General features: G+C 28.8%; 1 protein-coding gene and 1 pseudogene across 1 annotated transcript; one reads left to right on the top strand and one right to left on the bottom strand.

Annotated features, from left to right (window-relative positions):
* Positions 1-1,331: 1,331 nt before the first annotated feature.
* On the bottom strand, positions 1,332-6,403 carry LOC102667228 (COBRA-like protein 7; annotated as a pseudogene).
* Positions 6,404-12,766: 6,363 nt separating this feature from the next.
* Positions 12,767-13,207, top strand: LOC102667095 (zinc-finger homeodomain protein 5). Its single transcript, XM_006593183.1, has one exon. It carries the CDS (start codon positions 12,767-12,769, stop codon positions 13,205-13,207), a length of 441 nt encoding a protein of 146 aa, XP_006593246.1.
* Positions 13,208-15,818: the final 2,611 nt, after the last annotated feature.

Genomic DNA, 15,818 nt, shown 5'->3' with positions numbered 1-15,818 from the left:
TAGATGTAAGAAAATATATGTTTTGTCATGTGAATTTTGTTGATTATTGAATAAAAATTTATATTTAAAATTACTTATGTATATATTATTAAATAGATGTATTCAATTGAGTTTAATTTTTATGTATGTATATGTCAAAATTTTACGCTGGGAACCAATTATATATTTTTTAAAATTATGAAATAGATGCACATCATTGATTTAAATAGAATTTAAAATTGAGTTTAATTTTCATAACGTGAAGAGAATAAGTGATAGTGTGCTCACGTTATAAAAAATAGTTATGTAAATTATATTACATTATAATATAATTATATAGCTAAAAGAATGAACTACTATGTGCTTTTATATATATATATATATATATATATATATATATATATATATATATATATATATATATATATATATAGAATATTGTTAAATTCATAGAAGAAAGATTAAGTGGTTAACATAAAAAAATAATATGAACTTAAAAAAGATAGAAAAAATAGATCTCATTTAGATCACTCAACCATGTCCATAATTGTTGTTGTACACCTAATCACAAACTTTATGATCATTATTTACTCATGATGTTTAATTGTTTCAAAATATCATTTCTTATAGAGACTTCTAGGCAAAAAGACTCTATTATTATGACATTCATGTAATGTTTCATGTAGCATTCTCAATGGGAGAATCCAATATATTATTACTCTAATATGTACCTATGTGAAGACTTTAAATCTCATATATGACTAATGTGATCATAAGTTTAACCACATGCTAGTCTCAATGTATTATTATCATTCTTTTTAACAATAATACATGACTAGAGATGCATAAGAATATAATGTTACATAATATCCGGTAGAATCCCATAATCCAGACATGCACTTCATGTTTTTATAGTATTATAATGTATATTTATTTATTTATTGAAAAAATATACTAACGATATACTAATTAATATTTGGTGTATAGATCAATTAACGTGAGATTATTCTAATTTTATCGTCCATAACGATTATATCTAATTCCAACAAGATTTTCTTATATATAAATGATATAAGTGATCTATAAAAAAATTACTAATTTATATTATAAAACATTCTTATACTTTAAATAACATATCAAGTAAATATGCTCATAACTCCTTATATTACATAAATTTATCTAATGGCATACTGCCTAGTGCGTATTCGTTTGGAATCGTATTAGATATGTAGTCTAACCCCAGTAGATAAAAAAGAATCGATGATGTCAAATAGATGTCACAATTAGTTTTAGTTAAGGAAATCAAATGAATAACTAACTAGAAATGTAATGTCACGCTACAATCCTTCCTTCTAAACTTCTAGAACAATATTAGGAGCAATAACATTGAAAAGAAAAGTATGGGAGGGTTTTTGTGGCGACATGAGCTGTGTTGGGGAGTTAGGGTATGTGTCAAGAGATGGCAATACACATTCATCTCCATTGAATGGAATTTTTCTAGGAAAAGTTCATCCTTCTTTGAAGGTGAACTCTCCTCGATCTTTGTGTAGTAACACCTCTTTTTGTACATTCCTATTGTCCCCATGTGCCAACAACATGTCATTGTTGTTGATGTATGTTCTAATTCAGTTAGTTAGTTAGTTAAGAGTTAGTTAGTAATTCATTTTGAAGTTAGTTTGATAGTTATGAAGTTTGTTATAGCTACATGTGCAGTGTGTATAAAAATAATAGTGATTATCAATGAGAAGTAGTGTGTGCAGGAGTGTGCATGATAGTGTAAAAGTTTTTTTCAGAATTTTAAGTCCCCTCTATTTTCTCTCAATCAATTCCTTCGTCATCTTCTTTTATTCTCTAACATAGAGTGATAGTGAGTGTATAGTGTGAGTGCGTGTGAGAACTTTATTGTTCCAACAAACTGGTAATTAGAGTTGAGGTTCAAGATCCCTGGATACCGAAATTGAGATGGCTTCCTCGAATGGAAATTTTCCAACATCTATGTCTGTTCTCATAGGCAAGAACTATGATGATTGGTGTGCTAAGGTGAATGTAATCTTTCAATTTCAAGATGTGACAAAAGTGGTGCAAGAAAGGGTTCAAGAACCTGAAAAGAACCCAGCTGATGCACAGAAGGTGGCTCATCGTGATTTGATGAAAAGAGATGCAAAGGCTTGGGGATCAACTGAAGCATTCATTTAAGTTGTAGACCTTGACAAGGTAGTATGAACTTCTACAAATGAGTGATCAAGAAAGCATTGGTGAGTTCTTTTCTCAAATCTAGGCAATTACAAATTAAATGAATGCTTATGGTGACAAGCAATCAGACTTGGGGATCATTGACAAGGTATTAAGAACCTTGACACCAACATTCGATCATATAGTGGTGGCAATTGAGCAAGGCCAGGATCTTGAAAAAATGAAGATTGAAGAACTGCAAGGAATACTTGAAGCTCAAGAGATGAGGCTCAATGAAAGAAACTCACAAATATCAGCTGAGCAAGCTATGCAAGCCCAAACAACCAAAGGGAACAACTATGATGGTGGCAAGAATAAGAAAGGAAAGTGAAGAACAATAAGTGAAAGGGGTCAGGTGAGGGCTCCAGCAGTTCTGGAAATCATAACCAGAATAAAGAAACTGACAACAAAAGTGGAGGGAATCACAAAGTAGGCAAGAAGAAATTCAACAAGTGCAGACATTTTGCAGATGAGTGCAGAAATAAAAGGGTTTCAAGAAATGCAGATGAAGCTCAATTGGCACAAGATGAGGATTCTGACTCTGATAAAGTGTTACTAATGACAACTACAAACTCAGAAGAAGACAACGTTAATCTGTGATATCTTGACACGGGTTGTTCTAATCACATGACTGGACATAAAGAGTGGTTTGTAAACATTGATGATAAGGTGAAAAACAAGATCAATTTTGCAGATAATAGTTCTGTAACTGCAGAAGGAATTGGAAAGGTGATGATTCAGAGGAAGGATGAACAACACTCGTTTATCAATGATGTGCTATATGTTCCCAATATGAAGAATAATTTGCTGAGTTTGAGACAGTTACTAGAAAAGGGCTACTCAATGCAAATGGAGGACAATCAAATGAAGATATTTGATAGCAATAAGAGGTTGATTCTAAAGGCCCCTTTGCTAAGAAACAAAACATTCAAGATTGGAATTCAGATTGCAGAATTTCAATGCTTGGTTGCTTCTATAAGTGATGAAAGTTGGATGTGGCATCACAGGTTTGGTCATCTAAATTTCAGGAGTTTAAGTGAATTGAAAAGTAAGAAAATGATTCATGGTCTCCCTCAAATTGAGATACCAAAATAGTTGTGTGTTGAGTGTTGTGTGTCAAAGCAACCAAGGAATTTTTTTAAGTCAGAAATTCCAATCAAATCCAAAAGAAATCTTGAAGTGATCTATTCTTATGTGTGTGGTCTTTTTGAAGTGAAATCCCTAGGAGGTAACAGTTACTTTGTGTCATTCATTGATGAATTTACTAGAAAAATGTGGATCTATCTCATTAAGCTGAAAAGTGAAGTGTTTAACATCTTTAAGAAGTTTAAGTTCACAAAGTTCACATTGGAGAGCAGCTACGGAAGAAGAATTGAGATCAATTGAGAAGAACCAGACTTGGGAGTTAGTCCACTTACTTAAGGAAAAAGACCAATTGATGTGAAGTGGGTCTATAAGACTAAAGTAAAGCCTAGAGATGTATCCAAACATAAGGCAAGATTATTAGCAAGTGGATTTCTGCAGAAACATGGCTTGGACTACAATCAGTTACAAGACTTGAAACCGTTAGGCTCATTGTGGCAGCTGCTAGCAACAAAAATTGGTCTCTATATCAACTTGATGTGACATCAGCATTTTTAAATGAGCCACTTCAAGAAGAAGTCTACATAACTCAACCACCCGGTTATGTAGTGGCAAGTCAAAAGGATAAAGTTTACAATTTGAATAAGGCATTATATGGCCTTAAGCAGGCTTCTAGAGCCTAGAATATGAGAATTGATAGCTTCCTAGTCCAGCAGAATTTCACCAAGTGCACTATTGATCATGGAGTTTATGTTAGAAACACAAATTCTGGGGAGTTTTTTTTATAATATGTCTTTATGTAGATGATTTGCTAGTGACTAGCAGTAGTAAAGAAGATAGGAAAGTGTACAAAGGAAGAATAATGGAAGAATTTGAGATGTCTGATCTTGGTGAACTATCATACTTCTTGGGTATTGAATTTATTTCTACTAGTAAAGGGATTTTCATGCATCAAAAGAAGTATGCAGAAGACATTCTGAAAGAGGTTCAATATAATGGATTGCAATTTTGCGATCACACCAACTGAAACTGGAATTAAGCTGCAAATAGATGAGAATGAGAAAGAAGTTGATCCCACCTTGTACAAGCAAATTGTAGGCTTATTGAGGTACCTATGTAACACCAGACCTGACATTGCCTATTGTGTTGGGTTGATAAGCAGGGTTATGGAGAAACCAAAGACACCTCACTTCCTGGCAGCAAAGAGAATTCTGAGGTATATGAAAAGAACATTGGATATTGGCATTTTATATCCTTACGGTCAAAAGAATATAAAAGAAGAAGTGTTTGGTTATAATGATTCAGATTGGTGTAGTGATAAGGATGATAGGAAAAGCACTGCTGGATATGTTTTCAAATTTGGAACAACACTAATCTCTTGGTGCTCAAAGAAGCAGAGTGTAGTTGTTTTGTCAACATGTAAAGCATAATATATTGTTGCTGCTATGGCAGCTTGTCAAGCTCTATGACTGAAAGCTTTAATGGAAGAACTGAACTTAAGGGATTGTAGTCCTATGAGGTTGTTGATTGATAACAAATCAGCAATTAATTTAGTCAAGCATCCCATGGCACATGGGAGGAGTAAACATATTAAAACCAAGTTTCATTTCTTGCGTGATCAAGTGAGTAAGGAGAAGCTTGAATCGGAGTTTTGTAGGTCTGAAGATCAAGTTGTAGACATACTAACTAAGCCATTGAAGTCTATCAAGTTCAAGGAATTGAGAGACAAGTTAGGAGTGACATCCTTGACAAATCTGAATTAAGGAGGGATGTTGATGTATACTGTAATTCAGTTACTTAGGAATTAGTTATTAATTCATTTTGAAGTTAGTTTGACAACTATGAAGTTTGTTATAGCTACATGTGTAGTGTGTATAAAAATAATAGTGATCATCAATGAGAAGAAGTGTGTGCAGTAGTGTGCATGATAGTGCAGAAGTTTTTTTTTTCAAAATTCTAAGTCCTCTCTATTTTCTCTCAATCAATTCCTTCATCATCTTCTCTTATTTTCTAACCTAGAGTGATAGTGAATGCATAGTGTGAGTGTGTGTGAGAACTTTATTGTTCCAACAATTGTAGTATGGTAGCCCCAAAAACATTTATATGTCATCTGAAATTTTATACACAATGAACAGAAAAATTAGTCATCAACCTCAATTTTGCCACACTTGTGCTTTTATTTTACAAGTTAATTTCCTTCAAATTAATTAAGTGTTTTTCATTTTGGTTCCTCAAAGACTTTGTTTTTCTATAAATGTGATTCTTTAATTGTAGTATAACTTAGTTAGGAACCAAAATCAAAATCATTTGTTTATAGGAAGTGATATAGTCTCATATTTAACATAATCACATAATTGGTGCATCATATTAGGTTAAATGAAAGATGATATAATTAATGCAGTAACTTACTGAAATTTCCAAAAATTGGCAGCGGTTGGTAGTTGAAACTGAAAACTTGGGTTACACCAATGGGAATAGTTATTGGCAAAGTTGAGGCTTATGATTGTGATCTTGACCCGCCAATGCTGTTTATAACTTTGTTTCACATGCCAGTGACCACGAATGGGGCAATGTGATGTGAACACTTTCACTGGTGCTGGTGGTTTGTCTGCGGTAGTTGCAACACTGAAGTCTTATTAGAACTGAAAATTTGAAACAAGGAGTTTGCAACATAACTAATAAAAATGATGAAAAAAATTTAATCTAAACTGGAGAAATAGAGAACCAAAAAAGTGAAGGTGGGAAGAATGAATTACTTGAAACAATTTGGTCATGGTAGCCCTTGGCTGCATATGGGGCAAGGAACAATGGTACTATTATAGAGTGCAAACAAGGAAACACAACATTTTGGAGCAGGTGATGCTACAAATTGGGAGTAAATACACGTCACTGCAATGAAGCCATGCACAATGTTAACATGTATTATATCAGAAATAATTAATGATATATATCTCCTTAATTAATTAATTAACTGACCCAAATCTTGTTAGCATTGGTGGCAAACTCGGAATGGTGTCCCACAGCTATAGCTAGGAATGATGAATGATGAATGGTGTCATGGATGTTTACAGCAATTTGCAGATTGCATGTTGTAAGGGGTTCCAGGCATAACATCAATAATAAATGCCTCCTCTCACAACATTGAGGTCTCTAAATCTTATGCAATTTCCTTGCTCGTTGCCTCCATGTGTCAAAATAATTGCTAGTTGTATATTGATACCCTCACCTACGTGCGTGTCATCAAGTGAGCTATGACCGTGCTGAACACAACCATAACAAACAAACATGTACGCATGCATCTCATCGTTTCCTTAAGAATATCGAAAATCCCCATGCATTCTAAAAACTTTCTAATAATATATAGGGTAAATAGTCATTATATGGTAAGTTCAGTTCGTTGGCATCAATGAAAGAGTCTACACAGCACAAAAGACGAAAATATCACAAAAATGATTGTCAACATAACTGTTGAATAAATTGGACCAAAATAGTTTCCATTAAACTAATTTGTCATATCCCAAATTTCATTTCATTTAAGAGTAAAATATAATTTAATTTTCATCTTTCTTCCTTTTTTATAATTACAAGCATAACATTACAATAAACACTTAAAAAAATACGAAAGCAATAATAAGTTAGAACAAATACAATAACAAGTATAATTTATCTGTTGTTCTACCCAAAATATGAGACTCAAACAAAATACACAATCATTAAGTTAATCCTTAAAAAAATGAGAATCAACTTGATTTTGTCACACTACCTAATGCTGTCACAATAAAAATTTTAGAGCAACAGATATATTATACTTGTTAATTAATATTATACTTATTATTATGTTTGTTCTAATTTATATTTTTTTCCTAATTTTTTAAGTGTTTATTGTAATGTTATATGTTACAATGAAAAAATGAAAAAAAATGAAGATTAAATTATATTTTACCTTTAAATGATACGAAATATGGGGTCTTATAGATTAGTCCAATGGAAACTTACTAACATTTTGGTCTAATGGAACCTTACTGATATTTTGGTCCAATGAAAACTTACTCACATTTTGTCCAATCTATTTCGTAGTCATATTGACAATTATTTTTGTGACATTTTCGTTCTTATATGTCACATAGACTCTTTCATTAACTGTAACAGAAGAAAGTTAAAATAGATGGATCTGTCACATTTTTTTTTTTACTTTCAAAGACTAAAATTTGAATTATCATCTTTCAGAAACGAATTTGTCAATATTCTACGCATTCAGAGACAAAAATAATTGTTTATCAAAATATCTATTTCATCTTATAATCATTACTTACTAAGTCACTTCCATACCTTTCCAGAAAAACGATAACTCGGAACAGAATTTGTTTAAAAAAAATCATAAATCAAAATTAGCTAGAAATGCCTTACATCAATAGTATCCCCGTTATCGAACAAAAAATCCCATGTGATGGTGATGTTGCCAAAAGGATCCAACGAATCGTATCCATCTGCATTCCCAGTCAGTCATATAAATAAACGAAAGCAGAAGAGTATTACTATAAATCGTATCCATATGCATTCCCAGGGTGGTGATTTGGAGATGGTGACGAAGAAGAATATCAAAATCAAAAGCAGGAGGCCGTATTTAACAGATCCTCGTTCACAAATAAAATTTAAGATCGATCTGTTAAAAATTGATTTGGCTTTGGAATTTGGATTAGAGAAACTGAAAAAATGGGGTGGCCACTTATAAGTCTTGTCTTGGAATGCAGCAGATATGAAGTTTTGATGAATAATAGTTTTTTTTTAAAAAAAAAGTTGAACTTTCAAATAAAATTAACACCACCACCTTTGTTCCTTTTTGGTGTTATTTAAGATTTTTTTACAACAAGTATAAAAAAAAGCAATAAATTTTCTTCTTTCTCATAAAGTTTTTTATTTTATCCTCTCTTTTTTTTTTCATTTATACTACTAGTGCTATACAATAAATTCATTTTAGTTGTTTTCACTTTCGTGATAAATGTATAAATTAATTAAAAGTTAGATGAAAAGTAAGAGTCTAATTCAAAAAAAATAATTAACTTTATCTTGAACTTTGAAAATAATAAATTAATTAAAAACATTTTTTTTTTCAAAATCTGACACTTAAAAAAGGAAGGGTAAGAATTTTAAATAATGCTACTAATTTATTAATAAGTGTAAACTCATTTTTTCTACTTATATTAAAGACAAAAAGAATATAATATTTTCTTATTTATGATAGTGTGTAAAATATTTAAGAATTGATAATAACTATTGATATTAACTTCAACTTTAAGAAGACAAATAAATAAATAAATAAAAACATATCTAATACTAAAAGTAGAAATAAAAATAAATAGCAAAAGCCAAATTAAAAAATAATTATTAAAAGAATGCATTTATTACATAACAATAAAAATATCATATTTTAATATTATTTTTAAAATAAAAGTTCAACTACGAGCATTTTAAGGACATTAATGAAAGGGTATTAATATTATTTTTTATTTTACAAAATAATTTTTTATTAAATGGATTTAATATTTTTAATATAATACTATATTTTTTAATTAAGAGTTACTAAAATTTATGTTTTCTAAACCAATATTCTTGAGATATTTTAATATCTAGCAACTCTTTATTACAAAAATACAGTATTATATTAAAAAAATTAAATTCATTTAACGGACACTTACTTTTTAAAATAATAATAATATGGTATTTATAATACTCTTTAATTAATGTCCTTAAAATAGGACGTAGTTGGACTCTTATTTTAAAAATATTAAAATATGATATTTTTATTATTAATGTTTTTTAATAATGATTTTCTAATTTTACTTTTTTATTTTTTTTTTATCTAGGGAACAATGATTAACACGTGTTAGTAAATTATATTTATTAACCAATTAGTTTAGGGTTTAAATCCTGATTTACCATTCTTATGGAATAAATGTTATTTTTAAGAAGATATATTTAATGTTAATTAATACTTCATCCATCCGTTCACATTATACTTGTTGGTTATTTTATATAGACCTAGAAAAATTAATAAATGGATAAAAAAATAATAATTTTACAAAATTAACTTTATGGTGATCAATTAATTTTTACTTTTTTAGTCCATATTATTAATATTATTATAAGCTAATATAAGTGAAAAAAATAATTAATATTACATTGAAAAATTAAAATAATAATTATTGTAGGATAATTTTTTTTACAAAGATGGTTATTATGGGACGGACGAAATATTTGAGTGAAATATGTAAAAAAATACTGGTGAGCAAAAGAACTGTAAAAAATATAGTGATGAATATAAATTTTTTAAATTTGTCTTTAAATTATAATTTTCCAACGGATTTTCTGCAAAATATTAAATGGACTTAATATTTTTAATTTTATATATTTATATTATAAATATTAAATTCATTTAGTTACACCTTATCAGTACTTATTCCCTGGATATTTTACACACTATCTTATTTTCAGACATATGTTTCTGCAAAATATTTTTAAAAATGAAAATTTTAATAAATAAATTTGTAAGAAAATTCATAGAAGTATATATGAATTTTTTGTAATTTTTATTCTTAAAATATAAATAATTTTATAAGAAAATTTATAGAACAACTATACATAAAAATATTCCTGCAAATTTTGAAAATAAAATAAAATTTTTGTGAGCAAATAAATCTAGAGACAAAATTTGCAGGACAATTAGCAACAAGCGTAAAAGTTTCCTACATAATTATTTTCTAACGTTATTTAAATATGCAGGAAAAATATATAATAGATAACTGTGATAAATGTTGCAGAAGTTGTTGAAAAAGGTTTGCATCTTGTTGATTATTTATTTGTCATTTACCGTGCATTTTTTATTTATTAACTATGATATAAGATGCGGATATTTACTTCACTTTGTTAAATACCAATTAATGAGCGTTGATACGTGGGGGACATCTAACGATCATTTGTGTTTGGTTTTTTATGTGTACAAAATATTTTTAGAATCCCAGTTATACGTTGTAAACGAAATTAATATCTAAATAAGTGAATTAAAAAATATTTGTGATCTTTAACATAAGATAACAAAAAAATACCAACGACTAATTAATTTCTTTCAAAAAGTTAATTAATTAATTTTAATAAAATCTCTTATTTTAATCACTTTTTTTATTTACAATATTACTTAGACTTATGTGGAGTTTATTTAAGCTAATAAAATAATTTGACTTTTATAAGCTTTTTCCATTTTATTTCAATAAAATTTTGGGCGTAATAGTTTATGAAATTACTTTTAATTTATTTATTTTATAGTCAATTTTAATACGCCCAAATTTGACTACCACTTAATTCAAATTAGATAAACCAGCTGTAATTTGTAATTGAGCGTAGTATAACATAACTTCTTATGATAATTAAAAACTTATATGTCCCAAAAACTTATTGAATAAGTATTTAATTCATATATTCCAGGCCATCTTTACTAATAGAGTTTATTATTGTAATCTAATTATAAATGATTGTTGGTGGAATTTTTTAATAATTTTTATAAAAATCAATTAATTATCATGATGATTTATAACTAAATTATTATGTAAAATTTGTTCCGTGCTTACTTTTTTTCTCTTACTAGTATAAATATTTTTTTCCTACATAAATGAAGGTAGAAATAAAAAAATAATCAGATACGAGTACAATTGTTATGAACCTCAAATATGCGTGTGTAAAAAATGAGTTACAACCGCACACAAAGATACAATCAATTTGAAGAAAGAGTCATAAAGAGGCAATAAATGATCATATATTAATATAATAAAAAAATTCATTAATATGTAAATTAAATGAATGACTATAAATTAAATGTCATAACCGTCAATATTGACTTTTCAACTCTATTAATTAGTTGGACATTATTATCGGAGTTAGGATAAGACAAAAAACACCATATAATTTAATGTTTTTTTTTACATAATCATTAATGATCACCTTAATAAAAAAAATCTGGAAATATTTTTTTATTATTATGTAAATAGTAAATTATTATTATTATTATTATTTGTAAAAAAAATCAATAATAATCAAACCCGAGTAACAACTCTTATAAAATATACAATAACTAATGCATTTAAAAAATATTATTATGGAGTTAAAAAATAAAAAACTAATAAAATTTATAGAAGAAAAAGGAGAAAATCTTGGATTGAAATTCTCTCACTAACACAAATTAATAATTAAAAACTAATATTTATCAATAAAAAAATATTACACATTATTCAACTAAGTAGATTATACTCTTTTATATTATACTTTGTAATTTAAGTTTTATAAGATAAATAAATAATATTAATCATTCAAAAAAAATTGATAATTAATATTTTGATTAAGAAACATATAGCTAATTGCCAAATCGTTGTGCCAACAAGTTTTATTATTTATTTTTTTTCCCAAAATAAATTGTTTACTTTAGAAAAACCAAATCCATTTAGTCTTAATAGTGCATATATAATTATTATATGATTGTGGTTAATTATTTTTATTCTTTATTTATAGTACACCTCCTAGGTATATATATTTTGGTGAGTAAAATTCTACACCCTTAAATTTATTGTGAACCTCAAATTTTATTAAGACCTTGAGACTCCAGTACGACCTTTATCCTTATATACGTGACTATTTAAAAAAAATATTTGATTTTTTATAAGATTTTTTTCAAATTATTTCTTGCATTAATTTTTTTAATCAAAATATTATAATTATTTTATAATTTTTTTTATAAATCATAAATGGTATAAAATATTAAGAAAAACTCATTATCTCACTTGTGAAGGTTAGAGAAGATGATTAACACACATTAAAAAGAGTGAAAAGATGAATCCTACAATTCTTAAATATAATTTATAAAAATATAAATTATTAATAAATAAAATAATAATAAATATACTAATCAACTTTCTTAGTTCTTATGAATTATTTTTAAAAAATTATATAAAAAATAGTATAAGAAAAAAATTATAATACTAATTAAAAGAAATTAGTTAACATTGCTAACTTTACCAATCTCATATAAAAAATAAACTTTCGTTCTAGATTTATTTTTCCTCAAACTTGATATTAAAAATAAAACAAAAAGTCATTAAAAGTAAATTTTCAATTAAATGAAAAATATTTTTAAGATAATATCATTAAATAAAATAAAATTAATTAATATTTATTTATTGAAGCACTATTTTTTTATTTCCTTGATTCATAAATAAGCACATGAAGAATCCATTATTATAATAGTAATATGGTGTAACAAGACACGTTTTAGGATGGAGACAAGACCCGTCACAAGGTGTATCAAAATCATATTAGAAGTGGACACGTACACTATGTTCCTCCATCGCCATTCTATTTAAGCCTCTCCCCCTCGGTGCAAATGCACACACATCCTTCCATATCAATTAACCTGCTCCTTAATTTCACCATGTCTGATATAAACATCAATCATCCACTACCAACACATGAGGTGGTGACCTACAAGGAGTGCTTGCATAACCATTCAACAACACTTGGTCATGTCACCTATGATGGTTGTGTCAAGTATATCGTCGGGGAGGATGCTCTCTTGTGTGCTTGTTGTGGCAGCCACCGAAACTTTCACCACAAGAACACCATTTTCATCGCTGAGCCCCAAACTCAGACACCAGATCAAGTGCAAGAGATGAGGTCCAAGAGGAAGAAGAGGACTACCTTCTCATCGGAGCAAAAGAACAAGCTGATTAGGTTTGCTGAGAGTGTGGGGTGGAAACCTCGAAAGGAAAAGAAGGACGAAATCGAAAGCTTCTGCTCTGAGATGGGAATCACCCGTAGGATGTTCGTTGTATGGCTCAGCAACAACCGTCACCGGGCAATCAATAATGCTTAGAAGTTGTTCATTTCGTCGTCATGGTTGAATTAGTCTTGGCACTTGGCATTAATAAGATCACTCTGATCAAACTCAAACTAAGTTTGTTCAGGAAGTTGGGTTTCTTTGTTGGTTTTTACTTTTTTTTTCACCGTCTTTTAGCTCTGTTTTGTTCTCTTAATGTAACTGTAGTGCCTTGGCTTTTAGTGATCATTAAGTCCATGTACCTTAATTTCTTATATGCGTTGTTTTGGAATGCGTTTTTCATTTCCTTCTTTCTTTCTTTAAACTACCTTCAAAATATATAATTTTTATGTTTGGCTTGATTGTTTATTTACTAAGCCATAACAATGGGGTTTATAAGAATTACTGCTATTTTTTTTTATTAATTGAGCTAATGAAGATCTAAAAAGAAACCAGAAGACAAAATGCAAACGAAATTCACTTGTTTCTAATCCTGCCTCTGATCCTTTTTCCTCACGATTAGAAAGCATCATGCCAATTAATAAAAATTTCATTGATCAATTTTATATTAGGTTTGGACAAGATTAACAAATTTTGTATCTCATCTCTATTTCATTTTAAATCCAACCAATCCAACACTTTTTCCAACCTCTTTGCTGCTTCTTATTTTGAAAAAAGGCAAAAATCTAAGGCCTAGAGGGTAAGAAAGGGTTGTGATCTAGTTAGCGGTGGGCACAAATTAAGGGGAATGGTTACGCTTCTATGAATTAAGAATTGTTAAGATTCTAAGATTAGAGACACATTGATTTGATTAAATCGAAGTGAAGCAGAGACAATACACAAATGACAACGTGACTTTTCTCTAAATGTAATGTAAAATATGGCAGCATTATTGACATGGCGCTCTCTAACGGGAGGTGATAGGTGATTTTCGTCTACAAAGGCAATAGGATTCAATCAATCTACCATTTATATCATTGACTATTTTTGTATATTTTTATTTATTGCTACAATATTAAAATGAAAATTTTATTCTATAAAATTAATATATATTACTAATTCAATGACATTAATAAATGTCACTATCAAAGTAGGGTAATGAGCTAGGTTAGAAAATAATTAGATAAGGAAACAAAATTCATTTCCCTTCCAACTGTCATCTTTGCCACAATAGTTAGTCTATCACACTAACCCTCACCCTTTTAGAGATCATTACCCTACTTCTTGCTTTTAATTGAATGTTTAAAAATGATTTGTTTTGATAAAAAAGGAAAAAATCCAAGGTCAAGAGAGGAAGAAAGGGTTGTGATCCATTTAATAGTGGGAATGAATTAAGGAAAATGGTAAAACTTCTTAGAATTGGTCAGTTTCTGAAATGAAATATGTGTTGGATTGGTTGGATTAAAGTAAAGTGAAGACAAGACACAAAAAACATTAATTTTCTCCAATGTAGAATTGAGGTGACAATATGTGTGGCACTCTCTAGTTGGAGGAGACAGGTAATTTTCGTCCATAAATTATAATAAAATTCAATTAATCTAGCTACCATTAATATCATTGATTATTTTTGTATATTTTAATTTATACCTACACAATATTAAAATGAAAACGTATTTTATGAAATTAATATATATTACTAATTAAATGACATTAATAAATGTCACTATCAAAATCAATATTTTTTTTTTGCATGCTGAGGGAGTTAGGTTATAAAATAATTAGATAAGAAATAAATTCATTTTCCTTCTAACTTTCATCTTTGCCCTAATAGTCCATCACCCTAACCTTCACCCTTTTAGAACTCATTGCCCTACTTTATGCCTGTGATTGAAAGTTTAAAATAATTTATTTTGAAAAAAGGAAAAAATCCAAGGCCAAGAGAGGAAGAAAATGGTGATGATCCATTTAGTATTGGGCACAGATCAAGGGAAATGGTAAAACTTCTAAGAATTGGTTAGACTCTGAAATGAAAGATGTGTTGATCGAAGTGAAGCTAAGACAAAACACAAAAAAACATTAATTTTCTCCAATGTAGAATTGAGGTGACATTATGTGGCACTCTCTAATTGGAGGAGATAGATGATTTTCATCCATAAACTATAATAGGATTCAATTAATATACCATTTATATCATCGATTTTTTTGTATATTTTTATTTACCGCTACAATATTAAAGTGAAAAACGCATTCCATAATAATAAATATATATTACTAATTAAATGACATTAATAAATGTCGCTATTAAAGTCAGCAAGTTTTTTAGATTGAAAGGTTGCAAACAATCAGATAAGAAAAAAAAAACTTCCTCATCCAACTACCATTATTGTCGCAAGAGTTCATCACTCCAACCTTCACCCTTTTAGAGGTTTTACCCTTACTTCATTCTTGTAGTTTTCGAAACCAAAAAGGCTCTTCCATATCTACCTCCTATGATTGGTATGGTTGACTTTTGAGTCTTATATACTTAGAGCATATTTTTAAGTTTTTGGAACCTTTGGGGAAATATTATGCAAATAAATGCAGATTTGGGACTCTTTGTTAGTCAATTTTTGTTGAGAAAACACAATAATTTGCTGGCCAAAATCAAGATAAAAACAAGTGGAGCTATAAGTAATTTTACCCAGGGTGAATGCAATTTTTTCCAGGAGAGGGGAATTTTGTTGGGCAA

The sequence above is a fragment of the Glycine max genome, chromosome 12 (genome assembly GCF_000004515.6).
Source record: "Glycine max cultivar Williams 82 chromosome 12, Glycine_max_v4.0, whole genome shotgun sequence".
NCBI lineage: Eukaryota > Viridiplantae > Streptophyta > Magnoliopsida > Fabales > Fabaceae > Glycine > Glycine max.
This window is presented reverse-complemented; position numbering and strand designations above follow the sequence as displayed.

Excerpts from the sequence above, each read along its gene's own strand:
- LOC102667095 (XM_006593183.1), top strand. The coding sequence starts at position 12,767 with ATGTCTGATATAAACATCAATCATCCACTACCAACACATGAGGTGGTG.